Source organism: Dryobates pubescens, chromosome 5, assembly GCF_014839835.1.
Source record: "Dryobates pubescens isolate bDryPub1 chromosome 5, bDryPub1.pri, whole genome shotgun sequence".
Lineage (NCBI taxonomy): Eukaryota > Metazoa > Chordata > Aves > Piciformes > Picidae > Dryobates > Dryobates pubescens.
This window is the reverse complement of record NC_071616.1, coordinates 19722928-19743611: the sequence shown is the minus strand read 5'-3', so window position 1 is coordinate 19743611 and position 20684 is coordinate 19722928. Positions and strand designations below refer to the sequence as shown.

General features: G+C 39.9%; 1 protein-coding gene across 1 annotated transcript in view; it reads left to right on the top strand.

Moving 5' to 3' along the window:
• KCNH5 (potassium voltage-gated channel subfamily H member 5) overlaps positions 1–20684 on the top strand; it is a 152178-nt gene that overhangs the window by 26985 nt on the left and 104509 nt on the right. The window contains exons 4-5 of the mRNA XM_009903690.2: positions 941–1069; positions 17033–17148. Of these exons, the coding sequence (XP_009901992.1) occupies positions 941–1069; positions 17033–17148 (245 nt within the window). The remainder of the gene's footprint in view (positions 1–940; positions 1070–17032; positions 17149–20684) is intronic.

Sequence of the window (20684 nt, the reverse complement as noted above, 5' to 3'; positions counted from 1 at the left end):
GGTGGGAGGGGATGCGACTATGGACATAGGGCTTTGCTGAATGGAAAGCATCCCTGAGATACATGTCTTAGCAGATAAACAGGGTGTTTCTAAGGAAATTGCTAAATGTCTTTTAGGAGGTAGGATTTTGCACCTTACAGAGAAGACCTGCATGCACATGGGGACCTGCAATGTGTGTTTCAGCCTAGGAGGAAGAAAGACCAGTTTCAGCTCCTGAGCACCTGTGGGAGCCCTAGTGTGACCAGTGAGGATTTACCAAAAGCCATGCTAACCACTCCATCACTGTAGGCATTTTTTGACTGCTTGCTTGATAAGCAGTAGGATATGAAAAATATTTTGTATTTATTTCAAAAGCTAAATAGAGATACCTGCACACAGTGAATGCTCTGTTTGACAGGAAAATGAGGAGGTGGAGGGTATGACCTGAAACACAAAAAGGAGATGAAATCTCCTGATTTGTACCGATAAGACATGTCTATGTTTGGATTAGCTTAAGGCTACTTGAATAATAGAGTAGTATCAAATTTGGAGCATTTCACTGTGTACTCCATCACTTTTGGACTCAACAGTTTCATGTTGCATGCAGAAAGAATCAAAAATAGCATCCATCCATTTTTTTCTCCTACCTTGATGACACTAAGTTTGTGAGACATTCTGGGGGAAAAACTGAGCAAGAAGGGAAGAGTAGTATAGTTTATTTCAGAATGGAGATTTATAAAACCTCCTGCCTCCACTAATAATCTAATTACATTAATGAAGCTGTGAAAACAAAAATATGTTGTTTTCTGTTGAGAAGGTAAAATTGACAGATCTGGAAGATGTATAAATATTGAGACGTGCTCCTAAACTACATGTATGTTATTATAACCAGATATATACTATGAATTATTCTGTGTGTGTGCTATACCACAGTCTAATGTCACATTTTTCTCTGCTTCAGGAACCCCGGTTTGGTTCTACATGCAAATTGCACCTATAAGAAATGAACATGAAAAAGTGGTTTTATTCTTGTGCACTTTTAAGGATATCACTTTATTCAAACAACCAATTGAAGATGATTCAACAAAAGGTAAATATGGAATATACTAATATTGCTTGTAAATGAAGAAGTACATGCTTAAGCTCAGTCTTGTGACAGGGGCACATCATGCCTGTGATCTGGGTTTTGAATTCAGGAAATGTTTTGTGACCTGTTAGACTTTCAATGCCAGTCTGCTAAATTAGTGCTTAAAAATAAAAGATAAAAATCATGACAAGTGAGAATTCCCTAACAATGTTTTGTTGGAGTCACAAGGCTTTCTATCTCTTTGTAATTTCATATCTTCTTCACTACAACTGGCATTTGCTAATAATTACAGGTTTCAGTCATTTTAATGTTGTGTCGTTTTGGGAGATTTTTCTCCTAGGGGGACTTCCAAAAAGAAAGTTTTGGAAAAAAAAAAACCACACCACTTCATCTCCTTTGTTCTGAGATGTTAGCATTTCTTCCATTTCTCACTCTTGGATATAAATGTGAAAGAAAGAGCCTGTTTGTGTCCTTTATTGCCGGTTAGCAATGATGGCTGCATGCTAGTGAATGTTGTAACTTAACACCTGTATGTGATGGTGCTTGTTGAAATGTGTTGTGCTCTTGTCACCTAACAAACCATGGCCAGATCTGTAGCCTTGTGCAAGAGAGAATTGTGGGGAACAGCGTGGAGGATCTAGCAGTATCTTGTGGTTTGGTTGTAAGATGTGTTTTGTATCAGGTTCATGTTTATTGGACTTACATAAAGAAGGGCATTTATGCTGCAGCATCCACATCTCATCTGCTCTTGGAAATGGCCTTTGATGATTAAATCCTTGAATGTTTTTCTCTTCATGCTTGGAAAAGGCTTGATTTCTCACTGAGAGCCATGTGTGCTCTAAGCTGTCTTAGAATAAACTTGGTGTTGTTTGATTGCAAACAGGATTTAAGGTAATTTCTCATGATTTAGATAATACTGTATGTATTTGGGTAACTGAAAAGTAGGTTTATAAAGGCAGGCTTAAAGTAAAACGAAAGGCCTCTTTTTGGGCTAACATCAAATATGACAATTTTTCTGTCTAAAGAATGTAAGCTGCAAAGTCATAAGATCCTGGTATCAGAGTACCTTCACAATCATCATAAGCTTTACTAACTCTACAATTTAGTTAGCAAACTGCAGATTTTCCTTTATTTCACTTTCAGCTCCATAACTTTAAATTATTCTGCTTGGAAGTAATCTGAATATTTTAGGATAAATGCCATTTAATTGAAAGGACTTTAATTGACAGGACTCTGAGCAACCTGATCTAGTTGAAGATGTCCCTGCTGACTGCAAGGGTGTTGGACTAGATGACCTTTAAAGGTTTCTTCCAACCCCAAATATTCTATAGTCCTATGAGCCAGCAACCAATGTGCCTGTTTCCCTGGCTATGCTCCAGCTTCTGCAGTGATTTGTTGCAGGAGGAGTGAGGTGGTTATGGCAAGACAGAAGATGAATTGAAAGTGGCTCCCAAAAGCAGAAATTATGAATGTTTTTGGTTTCTCTGCCTGGGAGGTTCCTACTTTCCTGCCGTCCCTGGGGAGGCAGGGATGTGCTAGGGTGCCGAGTTCTTGCCCTCTCTATCTTGTGACTGAGGAGGAGCACAATTCACCTGGAATCCATTATAGGAGGAATGTATGTTCCTATGGGAAAGAGGAATAGCTGTGAGGTGTGTAACTTGTGTACTACTGCTCTCCAGTGAAGGGTACCATTAGTTATAATGGCAGGAACTATGAATGCTGCAAAATATTATTGTCAGCAGCCAGACAGGTTTGACTGCATATTTAAAGAGTGCTTGCTTCTGTCAAAGTCACATTTTAGAGCACCCCCACAAAACAAAACACCACAGAAGGCAGCACAGCCACATCTCTTGAGTATCTTTAAGGTGTATTAATTGGAGTATTTAAGAATTTGCTTGGCCTGCTTTGATTAAGTATTGATTAACATTGATCAGTAAGTCCAACAAACTCCATAACTGTAAACCACTGACCCAAATTTTCTTCTGCTTTTGCATAAATTAGAGCTCATCTTTCATATTCTCCATATACATATAAAAAAAAATCAAATATTTGCACCATTTTACTACAAGAATGGGAAAACAGCATTGTTGCATTACCCTTAGTGTCTCAGCTGGGTGGATCTGTGAGATCCCTTGGTGCTGGGATCACAGTTGTTTTATCACTTAGTACTAAGAGAGATGCATAATTCATTGTCCTGGCAGATAACATTACAATGTGCTTAGAAGCTGTCAGGCTGCTTTCTTTTTGAATTATGAGATAGGTAAACATATGCCTTAAAATTTAGTGGGGAATTTTTAAACTTTTGTGGAAAGCATTTGAGTAAAATACTGCTGTTGAGTGCTGGGATTTGTCATTGAAAGGGCTATTTCCACCCCCTCTTTTTCTTTTTAAAAGAATGATTTTTCTTCAGAAATTCAGCCAGGACCATGCAATACATAATACATAGGTAACTATGTTGCAGATGAGTTACTGTATATTACTTATGGAAGCAGTGAATTTGAGCTAAAAAATTCAATAGAAATAAAATATTGATGCCATTATGCAATAATCTCTCTGTACCAATATATTCTGCACTGTTGGAAGGTATGTTGCTTTGTTGTGAAGCTTCAGTATATCACACTCCTACGAGGTACAAGGATTTGATATATAAATCATAACATGGGTGTATCTACACTGCAGGGTGGCTCCTGGAAATAATGGTTGTGTCTGCCAGATCTGCTTGCAGTGCCTGCAATGGAGTTGGCATCTTGTGTAGATCTTGCAAAGGAGCAGCAGTTTTGGGGGACAGGGAGTGGTGCCCCAGTGCTGAGGATGTAGAACTGCTCAGAAACTGTTGAGGAGCTTGTCATATTGTGACAAGTAGACATACAAATAAAAAAAACCAAAACAAAACAAAAAACTGTTGTCTTACTACAAAGCACATGGCAAGGGAGAAGTGGGATTTTTTTTCTCTCCCAATATGAGCTCAAACCCATGCTTGTTTACAGACTCAGTACAAAAAAAAATAATAGTTGACATCAGTGGGACTAGCCCTGTGCATGCCAAGGGAGTTAGAGAGGTCTGGGGCACTGCGGCAGATGTCTCTGCTCACCTGTGTGCTGACTGTTTGCTGTGTGCTAATGCTGTCAGAAGGGGAAGGAGGAGGAGCAGATTTTATTTGCAGAAGGGAGTGAAAGTAATGAAATTTTTTCCTGGGTCACCCAGGAGACTGTGAATTTGTTGCAGTCCAGAAAGCTGTCAAAACTTACTGGACTAAAACCAAGACTGGAGAAATGTGATATTTAAAAAGCTACCTTGCTCTAATAAAATATGGAGGCAGAGATCAAGCCCCTTATTTTCTGAGAGGATACAGGCAGTCTGACACTAAAGATTTGAGTGACTTGTTTTCCTGTTACCCATGCTGGTATCTATTATTGCTGGGTAATGTGTGGGAGGTCTGTGATGTATAGACAATATCACCATGACCAAAAAAGTACTGTTGTATCCTTGTAAATGGAAACTTACTTTAAAAGTGTCTAACCATGCAAAAAATGTAAAATACACCAGCATCTCAAATAGAAGCAGTGAAGATGATGATGGAAGGAAACATCAGCCACTTGGTTGATATGTTCACTCCTGTGTGAAGGCACCACTAGCAATTGTGCAGGTCTGGAGGGTAAGGAGAAAACTATTTGTCGACTTGATTTATGGTTTGTAGTGCCCTGAGTCAGTGGCTGCTTGAGTTGTTGTGGTTGAAAATGTGGAAGAAGAGGAGTAAGAATTAGTGATGGGGCAGGAGATGTCACAGGAAATTATGGCTGTGTTTTGTGGTCAGTGGGCCAATGTTTTATTTTATGGTGAAGAGCTGTACTATCTTTGTCTGGTCTCTCCTTTTTCCTCCTGCTTCTCTTTGGTAATATGAGCATTCTCAGTTCAGTACCAAGCAGTAGGTTGCTACCTGTGGTGCTGGATGGCCAGATCCCAAGGTGTCCTGGCTGAATGCCTTACACAGCAGAGGTAGAAGACCATTACAAAGATATGAAAGACAGTATTATATATTTTCTTTTACAGAATAAACCCCACAGACTCTTTTTTTATAGAATGTTTGTATCATTGTAGTATCACAGTTGGATGCTTTTATCAACTTGCTGTGCTTTTATTCTGTTGTTACCCAATGACCTTTAAAAAACATCTGAAGACTTGCAGTCCCTCCAAAGACATATAGTGGTAATAATCTTATGTTTATCTGACAGAAAAAAAGGAAGCTGTTTTCCTGGGCCTTACCTATTAGAAGGGCAGATGGGGGCACTTGAATGTTAACACCATTTGAAGCTAGGAGTGCTGTAGATCATACTGAGCTGAAAGTTTAAGGGTAGAAAAAGAGACTTGGCTAATAGCAGTTTCCCTGAATTGTGCAATGGCTTTATTCCCTTTGTTATCATCAGTGACGAAAAAAATGTGGCCTTTAGGTAAACTTGGACTTTTTGCTTAGGATTCTCACTTTTGAGTGAAATGTCAGCCTTGTCACCTGCAGGAAGTCATTGGGAAGTTCCTGTGAATGTTGGCATGCTGAATAAGGATACAATGCATTAAATGAGGCCCCTACAGCTCGGGACCCTGTGCTGTTAACAGATGAGATCAGGAGATGGCACAGCAGTGTTGTGAAGTTGGGATTTTATTTATTTATTTTTCACTTGGTAGACCCAGACTTTGATAATCAAGACTGTCTGGGACAATGCTGTAATGCCTCGAATGATGTAACTCTTTATGGTTATATAACTCTATATAATGATACAACTCTATCTCAGAGTGTGGCAGGGCTATAAAAAGTGTAGTAGTTGCAGAAATATGCACTTATGCTTGCTAATCCTCACTAAGCCTATAATTCTGATCCTTTTTTATCTTTAATAAGTGCAAGTTATTAAGCATATATAACTAGTTGCACATGGGAACTTTTCTCATTGAGGGAGTATCAATCCTGGTGATAATAGAAGAAGTAGGTGGAGGGATTAGAGCATGAAAATGAGGTTTCTACCTTTAGCTATGTACCCTGTTGAATACATCACCTTGACAGTAATCCATAACAGTAATTTAATAGGTCAGAATTTGGATATCCTTGCCATGTTTTTATTGCGCCTTTCCATGTTCTGGTGCTGTTTTCTACTGCTCTGATCTTCGGAGTTTCACTCCCTAGAGCCTTAAGAGACTGAGGAGATCACCTGTATTGCTCCATTCTCCCCCGGGTCAGGAGTGCAGCATGCAGGGACACCTGAGCCTTAAGAAAGGGCTTTGTAGGGGATGACAAGAGAAGTGGTCATTTGCCAGGACACCAGGTGGGCTTCCAGTGTCAAGAATAGACAACAGAGGAATGACGCTAATATACAGACTCTTGGTATTTGAAACCTTCCATTTTGGTTTACCACAGCATACTGGTAACCAGGAAGACCTTCTGAGATCTCTCTGCTCCTGTTCCTGCAGGAGAAGCATCCCTGTTATTGTCTCTAGTGACTTGTTGGCTGCACAGCAGCTGAACAGCTGCTGAGAGGTGTTTGTTTTCTCACTCCTAGGGATGATACTCTGAAGCCTTATTTCTATCTCCCACTTCCCTTAATTGCTTTTCTGCTGCCAGACACTGACTATGATAAAGAGAATTTCCTTGTCCAGGGCTGTTTAGTTTCCTTCACAGAAGTCAGGTACTTTTCTGAATCTGATATTGCCTTTTGAGGCCTTAGTATGCTCCATCAGCAACCCACAATGCTCGTCAACTGTTCGTAGATTTCCAGAGATTCAATGTGCAATGAAAAGGAAATCCTCTTGAAATAAAATCTAACCCTGTGAGAGACTGAATTAAACTAGAAGTTGATCTTTAAGGCAGTAACTGTTTGTAGATGGATATACTTTTCATGTAGAAAACTGAACACTCATAAGCCATATATATAAAATAATAAGCATAAATATGGTAGAGTTGGAAAGTTTAGGAGTCTAATCTGTATATCACAGGATGTTACATTTCACTAAGTCACTCCTCTGCTAAACCCACAAACTTGTGTGTAACTAAACTATGCCCTCCAGACAAACACCCAGTGTTGATTTAGAAGTCTGAAGAAACTGAGGATCCACTACATTCCTTCATGTTCTGTTTTTTTATACTTTTTTTCATACACTTTTGGCTTTAAATGTGTCATATTTAAATTAACCTGGCTTCATCTTCTCGCAGTGGCATATTCTTGTGCATTTTTTCTGCTGTACTAAAAGTCTCATTAAGACACTCACACATATAATCAAGTCATCACTCCGCCTTCTTTTGATAAAGCAAATTAGTTGAGCCTGGATTTGGATGTCTCTGTCTAGCTTGAATTTGGATGCGTGTTGATGGTAGAGACATTTTTAGCTGCACTTTAATCCAGCTCATTGGATGAAGCCATGGTGGCATAAATTTCAGCCTCCCAGCTTCTCAGCCAGTATTGTAGCCAAGTGGAGTCACAGTGAACTTGTCACTATTGCCCATTGCTCAGCTTCTCCAAGCCTGGGTCTGACTGTTGTATATCCAAGAGTAGGTGTGTGGTGGGTTGAAATTTCCCCCAACATTAAATTTGCCAGACCAGCTCAGTTGGAAGCAAATGAAAGCTGTATTTACAAGCAAAGCTACAATCTACAATAAATGCAATGCATATGTACAAAATATACAGTATTTACAATATTTACAGGTATTTACAACTAATGAACAGTACAAGCTAATAGCTTCTCCCTCCCTGCCCCCTCTTACCCCCCTGTGCATAAAAGGGACAAGAGACAGAGAAGAGAAGGTAATGCCAATCGCAACAAAAGTCAAGGTCAGTAAAGCCAGTTAGTATCTCCCAGAGTGAAGAAGCAAGAAGGTAGCTTAAGTCCCTTATGTCTTCAATGGGATTGTTTAGAACTATCCTTATCTTCCTTTTTACACCTAATAGTGAGTTATTTACATTTTACTACTTTCTGTTCAAGATCTGTGAAAAATTTTGAAGGCATAGCCTAAAACTACCACAGGTGATTTCCACCCCACCCCCCCCCTCCCAAAGCAAATGACAGCATGAAGTGCTCATCTAGTAAGACCTCTGGATCCTCTTCAGAACTGTCCTTTGGAGGGATGTTTGCCCCTCCTGTGCTGGAGATACAATTTGCATTGCTTTTGCCCAGATACCTGATTCCCATTTAAAACACATGTTAATGGCACATGCCCAGTTATCAAACACATCATCTTGCGTGGCTGCCCTCACTACTGTTTAACAGCCTCTAATCTTCATGTCATCTGAGCATTTTATCAGTCATTTATAATGACTTTAAAACCATAGAGAAAAATCACTGAATAGAAAGGGACCTGTCCACTGGGATCTGGAAGGCTATCAGTAGTAATTTTTTTTACTATTTTCTACTACTTCTTAATACCTGCAACATAGCAAGTTTTTAATGCATTTAACCTGTAATTTGCTGGACTTTGAAGTCTCAGTATTTTCTCAAGAGCGTCAGATGAGTGAAAATTACCATGCAAATGGACTTGGCCAGCCCATGGCTCTTGGGTGATTTCAGATGGAGCAGCAAGATGAGGTGATATAATCTTATTAGCGCTGTGGCTGTGCTGATTTGGCAGGGTTGGGGGCTTGGCTGCAGGTTAGGAGCAAACCAGGGGAGGCTGCTGAAGCTGTCATCACGTCAACATTCCATTTTGCTGTCCAGCCCCAGCAAGAGCAGTGGTACAAGATGCTGTCCTGGCTTGTGCCTTTCTTGTACATCATACAGCTGCTGCAGCTCTGGTTGGCCGTTACATTTGGCTTGCAGCATTTTCTGTCAAGGCATTTGGCTGTCTTCCTGAACCAAATTTATACTCTTATTGAATAATGAAATTAACATTGTGGGGCATTTAACATCATTCTGTATTGACAACCACTCATTACCTTTCTTTCCTTTTTTTTTTTTAATTAAACCTATGGAAAGTCAGATCATCTTTACTCACATTTTGCCTGGTGCTGAGATCAAGCTGAGCAACATGTAATTACTTGGGTTAGTCTGTTTGCCCTTTCTGTACTTATAGGTGCATACATTCTTTTGATTTAACTCAGGGAGTGCTTTAAAAACTTTGTTGTTTCTGTAATAAATCTAGACAGAGGGGGATTTCTCCCATATGTCTTTAGTTTTCCATGTCCATTCTTATAAGCCATAATTTCTCATTCACATACTGACTTGTTCTTTCTCTCTTCTCATCCTGATGTGCTTTATCATGTGTTGCTTTTTCATTTCTAGCAGCTGCCTTCATTTAGACTCTGAGCCCTTGGCTAGTGTAGTCCTTTTGTGTTTGAATGGTACCATTTTGCTATCTGACAAACTCCTGAAAGCCATTTGACTGACATACATTTACTTATTTTTTTCTTCCCAACATTTCTCTATGTTTCAATATATTTATGGGAAACAAGTCTTTGGTGGCCCTATATATGTGTAAAAAAAATATTCAGCTTTTGTTGCAGCAACATGAAATTTAAGAAGTTGTACACTGTAAATTCACAGCTATTTCAGAATTAAATGTAAAAATACATTGTGTACCAAATATAGTCTAGTGGTGTATAAATCCTAGCTTTTCATTAGTAGGACCCAAAATGGCTTGCAAAGTAGGTCATTATCTTAATTTGGGATGAAACTGAAGCTGAGAGAGGTAAAGTAATATGCCCAAGACTGCCCAGTGATTCCTCATGTGTTTTGAGTTCCCTAGTATCTGCAGTGGGTGGATAATAAGTAGGAATACAACATTGAGCAAGGACAGAGGTCAGATGTAAAAGCTATCCCAAGAGTGCAGTGTATTATGGTGCAGTGTATTATCAGGCAGTGGGAAGCATAGAATTTCAAACTGGGAAATTTATCCGAGTATTTTGAATTACATTGAATGGACTCTTCAGCCTGTAAATAGTTTTAGCGCATCATGGGAGTGATTGAGCTTTGCTTGACCATTACGCTGTTTATTCAGTAATGCCTTTTATCCCTTTCTTTCAAAACCCAGGATGATTAAGTTTTTGGAAGAGATAATGAGCTCTTTTAACCATACTTTACCTGCAATAAAGAGCAAATAGACAGCCATTGCAATGATCTTACTGCCTGAATGTTTAGAAATTGTTAAGATTTCTAGATGCTAACTATTGATGCAAAAGGATGATCCATGGTATCAATTGAATTCCAGACGGTCTATTTCTGAGTGGTGCTACGCTTTGGTTTTGTGGGAAAGTCATAGTGTATATATTATTTAAACATTCTGTATGCTGTTTCATGCTCCACAGTGAGAGAGGAAGAATAATCTACCCACGGTCTGGTGCTGTTAAGAGTCCTGCAAGCAGGACTCAGCACCATCATTGCTCCAATTACCCTTTGTGGTGGTTTTTTTGGTGTTTTTTTGTTTGTTTGTTTGTTTTTTTGTGTGCTTTGGTTGTTTTGTTTAATTGTTTGTTTGTTTTTTTAACAGATGATTATTCTTGGAAGCAGAATTGTTTTCACTGCAGTCTAAAGTATTGGATAGCTCCCTCAGACTCACTTAAAAACCTTCATCATTTCTGATCCTTTTAAGACCTGGACAAACCTTGACAAAAAGGTTAATTGCAACCCAGTAGAGCTACAGTTATGTTTTATTAGGGGGAACTAGTTATGTGTAGATTTTTCAGAACATTAACATCCCACCTTGAGATTTTTAAACTCTTCATAAAATCTGATGTATAAATGTAACTTTAAAATAACACAGTATAGTTTATGAACTAGAGATTTTAATGACAGTTTTTTCTAGTGTGGCTGCTAGCTAGCTGGGTGAATCTTTATTTGGACCTGTATGCAAATTCAGTCAGATAGATTGTAAATTTTCAACTCCTAATTAAATTATGGGGAGGATTTGAATGGTTTTCTCACTTGCAGATACTTACAATTTAAAACATTGTCTTTGGAGGCAATTGGCTGCTGAAGTTTATATGGGGAAGCTGGCTTGAGCACTAGTGGAGGAAGAGACAAAGTTCTTTTTCACTTATTAACCTATGCCTGCACAAGGACTTCTGACAGAGGGAACTGCCCAGGTCTGACTCAGCACCTTCACCGGAGTGTCAATGTGTAACAGGTGCCAGGGCTTGCTACTTGATAGTGTGAGAGCACCGATTGTGTGTGGAGCCTAAACATTTCTCTGGCTGCTTTGTGACCTCAGGAGAAATTAGAGAGATGTGAAGATTTTGTCTCTAGATAGCCATTAGGAGACAGTGATTCTGATCTGTTGTTCCCAGCATCACTTCTGCTTGGGGAAGTGGATGTTAGAGATGGATGAGTATTTAAGTATGGGATCAAGCTGCAGGGTGTATTTATGGGAAGGAGATTGGTGACCAGAGGGGCAGGGAGAGAGTTCCCTGTGGCAATACAGGAGTGCAGTTTGCAGAAGGTCCCTGAACATAGAGTAAGCAGTGAGCGTAGTAGTGGAGCTGTTAGGAGACAGCTGAAGAGCTGTTCCCATCCCAGCTGTCCAGTATAAAACAGAGTGATTGATTCAGGATCTCAGGAAGAATCATGTGTGTGTGTGTAATAGTACTATTGTTGGAGGAGTAGCTGATGGAAAAGAACAGGCTATAGTGAATAAAAGGTTTTGAGTAATATAGCTTGGAATTTCTGATGGTGGAGGGATGATAGCATCAAGTTCTAGTCTGGAAATAATTTTTCTTCCTTAGTAACCAAATACTTTCTTTAGTGGTTTGTGAACCTAGGGAGTCTTCAGTGAGTGTCTTAGACCCATCTGGTAAGCTTTTCTGCTTCTGAGGAGGTGTTCAGGCACTTTGTCTACTGTTTGACTGTTGCTTACCTCCCTTTTGTGTTTCTGCACTCCCTCTGACATCCTCACACAACATTAGCAGCTGCAACTCATCTTTAAGGTTTGAAAGAAGTAACAAGTAAATAAATAAAAAATAATTTCTTACTCCTTTTTTTAACTCTTGGCTCAGACCTTTTGTGAAGCATGCCACCTAGTTATTAACAACTCAGTTAGTCCCATATTCAGAGGACTGTCAAATTGGCAGTCCTAATTAGAACGAGGCACATGGAGAATATTTTGTAGAAGTAAGATATTGAATTGTGACTATAATGCATGGAGGAGGAAAAATGTTGCATGCTTGGAAAGACAGCATTACAGCTAGGCCAAGGCAAAGACCAATTTAGTTCCTGTCTGTCAGTATGATTGCCTCCTTCATGTCATATTTTCCCAACTGTATGGTGTTGTTAAACCTGCATCTTCAGCTTATTGAGAATGCAGGAATTTTGAGTAATGGATAGGAACAAGGAAATATTTTGCTAGGCTCCTGTTTAAGAATGGGCCCCTTTTTTTGGTCATTATTGAATGCAGACATCAAGGGTATGTTTTAAAAGCAGGGGTACAAATTCATCTGGTTTTGTCCATGAATCAAAAAGTAATTAGAGAGGGACAGGGAAACAATTGTTATATGCTACTCTGGAATTTTTTGTTCCATTTAACTTTCCTCTGAGACACCCAGTTTAACTTCTTGTAGGGAGAAGCAGCTGCTGTCCTGGTTTGGTGTGTGATCTGATGATGCTACCTTTGTTTCCAAGAACTTAAGTGCAATGGTACAAGTTCAGGGTATTATTTTTCAAATAGTGCTGTGGAAGAGAGACACAATCAAGCTGAGCTGAAGAGAGCATGAAAAGAGTTGCTTTTTCTCATGAGTAGTTTTTGTTGTTGTTTTGGTATGTTTGGTTTTCATTTCCCCCTTGCACCTTCTATTTGCACCACTCCTTTACTCCTTCCAAACTGAAAATATCTGTGAGGACAGGCAGTCACTAATACATGGGATACAATACAATTCTTTTCAAGCCTCTGGCTGTAGAAGAAAAGAAAGGAGAGAATCATTTGAAGAAACATTGACATCAGTAAGCAGCTATGAAAATTTTTCCTGGTTTATTTAAACTTACACATTGGTTTTAAATATAATTCAGAATTTATCTAGTCTACAACAAGGTCAAGAAACAGAGACATGTACCCTGTACAGATTATTTCAGACACGAGGCAGCCTGTATACATTTTCACCTTCCCACTCAGACCCCAGCATCTTGCTGTTGCTGTGTTTTTAATTTGCATGGGTTGTAAATAGCAAACAAAAGAACTTGGTACTTTTTTACACTATTGCAGATGGATAGATTGGAGCAGGCAGAATAATGCTGGACTTCATGCTGAATTAGAAAGAAATTGTGTTAGTCTGTTCTGTACTTCCAATGTCCAAAAGCTTGGGGTTCAGAGGGCAGAAAGAAATGTGAAAATGTGGCCTCTAAATGAGGCTGAAAGGTAGTGGTGGTGGTGGTATTTTGTTTGTTTGGGTTTTCTCCCCCCCAAAAAAGTTGGCTCAAACACAAAGCAAAGCTTTGGTCTTGGTTGAAGAAGGAACACAATGAAATGGTTTACCCTGTGAAAAGAGATCAGACCAGATGAAGAGATTGGTAACCTGGAATACTCAAATGCGAATGCGTGACTTCTTTTTTTCACATCACTTTGCTGTGAAAGGTGGAAAGGGAGTATTCAAAAAAGTCATAATTCCTCTTTTTAAATGTTATTTTACAGCAAAAGTATTGCTGCTGTTTGGTATGTGTCTTACTCCTCCACCTCCTGGCGATACTCCTTCCCCAATTTCCCTAGGACTTCTGTGTTTGTGATTAATGGAGAACAGATGTTTTTCTTACCTAAATGATAACAAGGAGTTTCTTATCAGTTTTTTTTTTATAAAAGGAGAGAGATTTTTAAATCCATGGTGGTGGTTATTTTTTTTTTTTTGTGAGGGGGATCTCTTGGCCTTTGAAGCACTATGGAAAAGGATTTCTAGAAAGTACATGAGGCCATCTCCTGTGATTGCCAGCTACAGATTGTTCTCCAAATCCTCATCTAATTACTGTATAGATCAATGCTCTAAACATCAGGGAATAAAATAAACCCTGAATGATTAACCATCAGCCATCAGAAGGGTCACAGAATCACAGAATAGTTGAGGTTGGAAGGGATCTCTGGAGGTCATCTTGTCCAACCACTGCTTGATTAGGGCCTGCTACAATTGGTTGCCCAGAACCTTGTCCATATAGCTTTTGAATATTTCCAAGGGTGGAGACTCCACAACATCTCTGGTCTAGTGCTTGGTCACAATAAAACATTGTTTCTTGCTGTTGAGACATTCCCTCTTGTGTTTCATTTTGTGCCCATTTTCTCTGGCCCTGTCACTGGGCACCACTGGAAAGAGCTTGACTCTATCCTCTTTGCACCTTCCCTTCAGGTATTTAAAGACATTAATAAGATCTACTCCCTGCTCTCCAAGTCTTCTCTTCAGCCTGAATGATCTCAGCTCTCTCAGCCTTTCCTCAGAGGAGAGATACTCCTCCAGTCCCTTTATCATCTTTGTAGCCTTTTGTTGGTCTCTTTTCAGTATGTCCATGTCTCTCATGTACTAGGGAGTCCAGAACTGGACACAGCACTCCAGCTACTAACCTGATCAATGCTGCTTGCAATACTTTGTCTAATGAAGACAAGAATAACATTCACCACCTTTGCAGAACAGGCACATTGCTGGTTCATGTTCATCCTGGTCCAGTAAGACCCCCAGGTCCTTTTCTGCCAAGCCACTTGCCACCTGGGTGGCTCCAGCATAGATTGGTGATTGTATTAGGTAGAGTACTTTGTGATTGTTGTTAAACTTTATGAGGTTCCTGTCATAGTTGTCATAGCCGACAAAGCTGATAAGTGACAAATGAGGGCATTTGGAACTGAATCCAACCATTTGGCTGTGGCAGTTTTGGCTTTCCTGAGCACTTTTCATCACTCTTGTGTTATTACCTCTGTGGGGCAGAGTGACAAATTAAAGCTTGGAGGCTGGCCTGAATTTGCCCCCATGGACCACTGCGTAGTGTCTTTCCAGGAGAAGAGGAAACTGAGTATGTGCATGTGTATTTAAGTACCTTCCCAGGGTCTGGAGATGTGCACCCACCTTCCCAGAGAAGAGCTACTCTCTTTCTCTAGTACTTGCTGTGTGGTTGCAGCATGCCAGAAGCAATCATCTGGATGCACTGTGGCCTCCAGCAATTATGAGAAATGTCAGGGCAGAGCTGTCACGATGCCGTTACCATGCTCACCGGCTCTTTGAAACCACTGGCTAAGAAAGATAAAGAGCAGTTTTGACTTTTGTCTTGAAGCTGTCTGCCACAGTTTTGTAGATAATTAGGAAAAGAAAAACACAAGAATTTTTTTTTCTAGAAACTAATAGTTCATACTTGGATCCCTGTAGTCTCTCTTGACCTTGTTTAATTTAGAAAGTTCATGTTCCTAATTGAATATCCGTGTAAGCTCGAGAATCATGAGACATATCCAAAGTTCACTTTCAAGGTTGAGATTTGAAAAGTTAATAAAATAATTTATATGCTATTTTTTACCATTTCTCAGTGCATTTTTTAATGTGTGTTTTTGAGGTCATGTATAAATAGCGAGACACAATTTCTTTGTGCTGTGCTAGGGATGTATGAAGATTCTGTGATCTGATTGCTGAATGACGAGCCATGGATTTACATTTGCATGAATGTGATACATACGTGGTAAATTACAAAGCCAAACTGTAAATTATCTTTTTCTTGAAGTGTTATTGTCTGGTCTGTTCTCTGCTTGTCATTTATCTAGCCCAGAGCTTCTCTGAACTTTCCAAGTCCCTCACTCCTATCAGACAACAGGCACTTAAAAATAAACCAAGCTAACATAGAAGAAATGTTGTTTTTCCTTGCTCAGATGTGACATTTTCCCAATTTTCAGCTACTCACCATTCAAATTAAATAAAAGTAAACCTTCTCCTGAACCCCTTTCCTGACCGTAATTTGATATTTTGCCCACACTCATGTAGTAAAGTATCAAATTATACCTGGCTGAACTGAATGTTGAGCATCTCCCTCAGAGCTTCTGGGGAGGCATTTTCTTCCCGCAGATACCTGCATTTTCACTTTTCTTGCTTAACAGCAAGACACTACCGCTGCTTAAACCCCTGGTGTTTTCTTTCCTACCACTGATCTACCCCATCCATCTATGCATCCATGCCAGCTGTCACGATTAGGCATTTTTCCAGCAGGAATAGCTTGATGACATGTTCCTGGATCTGTGCTGCTGTCGGTAACAGACTCTGATTGCTCCTTTCTGAAGGCTGCAGAAAAAATTCCCCAGGGGTGGCCCAGTGTGTGGGTCTCAAGCTACCATTAAGGCACCTGTTTATCATTATTGTAAAAGCTAAATGTGTTCCTCAATGCCATTTAAAATATAGAACTTAATCTGTCTTTAAAGTCTTAATGATTTCATATTCAGTCTGAAGCATTGCTGTTGATGAAGCTCTGAATTTCACCGGGGTTTTTTTGTGTTTGTTTTTTTTTTTTTGTGGTGGGTGATGTGGTGGTTTATATATATATATATATTTTTTTTTTTTTTAGAGTTTTCAATTTCTCCCTGAAGTCTAGTTGGGGCAAGAAACAGTAATGACTCAAGGATCAGACTTTTGGGGCTGCTCCAGTGGCCTGCAATCAGCAGGAGTCTTTCTGTAGCTGGAGAAGATTTTCCTTCAGCAGGATTTGCAGACTTAGGAAGCCTTTGCATTAACTTCATTGGCTTAGAATTAGATTTCAGCAGACGAGTAACTCCCCAGGAAGCTGAAAGCTCAATGTGATCCCTCTAACGCAATGTCTCCAAAAGGCAGAAGAAAGAAAAAGCCAGAGTGTTTTGATTTTTACTAAGATTTACTCGTGGTTGCCTTAAAGCAGTGGTATTTTTCCTCTTTTGCAAGGTCTTTAAGCCTGCAGCTGTTCTGTGCAGGAATTTAGAAAAAAACTGTTCAAGTCAGAGACTTGGCACCAGTAAACACGCAGGAGATTTACTAGCAACGAATGAGGTCTGAGTACTTCTGACACACTGATTTCTTTCTTTCCTGGCAGGTTGGACAAAGTTTGCTCGATTGACACGGGCCCTGACGAACAGCCGGAGTGTCCTGCAGCAGCTGACACCGATGAACAAGGCTGAGGTGGTGCACAAACACTCGCGCTTAGCCGAAGTAAGTGGGACAGACACCAGCCTGCTTCCTTTTGTACAGCAGAAAGAGATGGGAGGAAATAAAAAGCTTATTCCTGTAAATAAATACTATTTTTAGAGAAAAAAATCTTTCCCAGCTTTGTTTTTTTTGTTTGTTTACTTGGTTGGGTTTTTTTTTCAGTCTCTCCTGCCCTAAAGCAGCAGTCTGTGCCAAATCCACATTTCTGGGATAAATTCATGCTCTTTCAGTCATGAAACAGCCTCCACAGGCCACTTTTACTTACATGATCCTATTTCTGTGGGTGCAGTTTTCAGTTTGCTCATTGTTGCTTAAACTGGGGTGCACTGTGTGTTCTGTGCACTCTCACAATGACATGGAACCAGACTTGATGTCCTTGAGCTCTGTGGATGGTTGCTCACTCTCCCAGGAAAATGCGACTGTCTGAGAAACTCTTTGGAAGTGTCCCTGTCTGGGTCCCTGGGCACACTGACTACATATATATCTTAATCTTGACTTTTTTCTCAAGTCATTTCTGCAGTATTCTGATCATAATTGTTCTTTCTTCAGAACTGATGAAATGAATTATTTGCCAGGTTGCAAACATGTCTTTCACAGTGCAGATGGTGCAACAAGTGAGTGCCTTTAGATTAACTGGTGAAATGGAGGTACTGCTTTTGTCTTCATGTCCATTGGGAATGAAAAATATACTGGTCAAAAATATATGGTGAAAATATATGAGCTACTGAAAATAACAGCCCTAGCCACCTTGTGCCAGAGAACTTGTCTAGGATTTGATGCTAAGAACTAGCAGCAGCTTTAAATGTTTGGGGTGGTTTTGTTCCCTTTCTGCTTTTAGCGGACTTTGATAATAAAATCTCTACTTAAAATCACAATGAAACCCACAGTTTTCAAGTGTCAGCAGTGTGATATTTTGCCTTGAATTGTCCCATACCAATAGCTTGGATAACTGCTTAGTTACTCTCTTCTTGCTTTTCTAATTCATGATATTTCTGTAAATCCAGTTATATCTATTACTGGTTTAGACTAGAGAAACGAAGACTGGAGAACTATCTTCAAATAAGTGTAAAGCAGTTGCATAGAATGAGGGAAGAAATTGTTCACCAGGACAGAACAACAGGACAGAAGAGTAATGGCATTAAGTCACAGCAAGGAAGATTTAGATCAGGCAGTAGGAAAAGCTTGGGTAAGAGAGAAGGTTGGAAGGTTGTACTCAGGAATAGGTTGTTTGAACAGTGTGCAGTCTTCTGTCTTACAAGTCATTTAGAGCTACTTTCTAGGCAAAATGCTGTGAAGAATGCAGGCTTAGTGAAGGTACACCATCACTGTACAAGCCCCATTTTCTGGGCCTCAGGTGGTGCATTATCAGCACAGCTCATCCCTTGCAGAACATACTGTCCATCTATATTAGGCTTAACAGTTATCAGGTATTTTCTGGCATTCTATGATTTTGTGTTTTTCATTAGTTGTATACAAGAATAATTCAGAGAGTCTGTGATGAATACAGCTGACTAACAAGATATTGTGTATTCTTTAGTGGTTTAAAATTAAAAATTCATGCAGCGTGAAAGAAATAATCATTATAGTTCAGTGGTCTCCACAGCCACTTGCCACCCACTCACCATGTCAAGCTCAGCATGATATTATGTTAAGAATAATAATTATGCTTTTACAGTATCATGAGGTCTCCTAAATACTCCACCACCAGAAGCACAGGGAACTATCAAGCATGTGTTCATTGCGTTCGACATGAGCCCTAAGTATCTTATTACTCCAGCTGCAATGAGACAGTATCCAGCTCCTGCCTCAGTGAATAAGGCAGGGAATAAATAGGTTTGGAGAAAGCAAGAAAAGAAGTCCCAGTCCTGATTTATCATGACAGTAAAGTGATGACCACAGATGAGTCCAAAGAGATAACTGGAGATAATGACTAGACTATGAGTCAAAGACAAAATGGTGTGTTAAATGCAGGGGACAATTCTGTCATGGAAAGAAGTTTTGTGGGTTTGCACAAACACTGCTGTGAACTAAATGACTGTATCGATCATAGCTTTTATTCCAGCATAGGATCTGTGGCTCTATCAGCAAGTTCAGTGTGCCAGCTGAACTTTAAGTGGTTATAGGAGTGCTGTTAGTGAGTCTTGTCCTAGTGAAGGGACACCTGGAGGTTGATATTTTTAATGTTCTTACCAGGGGGTTGGCATCTGTGAGGGTCTCTGACAAGTGCCATTGGGAACCACACTTCTTGGTGTGCATTGCTGTTCATCTGGAGCTCAATACATAGCCTTGTGTTACGCTGAAGGTGGTGTGATATGAGGCTACTGGCAAAGGGAGAAGCCCAGATTTCCTGGAGGGAGCAGGTAGGCAGAAGCATCCTGTCAGTTTACAGGCTGACATTGGGGCAGATTGACATGTTGGGGAGTCACATACTCCAACACAGAGTAAGGAGGCTGCTGTCGTTGTCCTTTGGTGATTCTGAAGAACAGATTTTTAGTACAGCCAGAATTGTACTGTCTGATCTCAGTAACAACTCTCTCATCTTAAAAAATACTGCAAAGAATTAATGGAGAATCCATATCTATGGTACTTGAATTCGTACACTTAGTTGTTGTGCTGTTTATTGGGAGCCATTTCCTTCTCTTCATAGGGGAAACATCCGGCATTCAATCATTTTTGCACACACGGGACTGCTATTTACAATCCAACTGTCCCTGTGGATATGGTGCATCGAGTCCAGTATGGGACAGACATAGGCCTGAAATGAGTTTTAAAGTTTCTGGAATGGTTTTTACCCCATACAGACTTGAGATCCCCAAATGTAAAAGGTGATGTTAGTTCCAAAATATACATGCATCTGGCAGCTCGGTATATTACCACGTTGTTCATTCCTTTGTGCTTTTGTTTCTAGTGTTGGACTGAGATAAGAGGTAATTAGATTAGCTGGAGGGAATGTCTAAAGTGAAGTTGGCTTGGTTCCTTCCCAGTGTTTCCAGTTCCACATTTTACTGAAGTGCACATGCAGGAGATTATAGTCACATGCTAAAAAGAAAAGAAAATTAATGATAAGAAATAAAAGATAACCCATTAGTGATATTTGTCTTGTAAGGGCAGCAACTTTTGAAGACAGGGAAAAGGAAGCATGATATTTTCAGGGTGTTAGGGCAAAAATCATGTACACAGTGCTTGATTGTAGAAGGAGGTCAGATGGCTAGGCTGAAGTCTCATTTATGTTTGATGGGGTATTGTTCTGTCTCAACAATGGTATGAAAAAGAGGTCAGGAATGGAGGATCACTCTTGGAACACAAATATTAACAGTTGTGTTCATAACTGCAGAACATGAACTCATGTAGGCATGACTTGTTTATGGAGCCCCTCTGCTCTTGTTATTGAGTTGATTTCCTCTCAGTCCATCTGCAAAGACCTCCCTTTTGGCATGAATGTCCTTAGATGCTAGACTGGTCCCATTCAGCAAGTGATACATGCCTCCACACATTCTTAATAAATCAGACAATTTAGAACCTGTGGGTTGGCTTGCAGT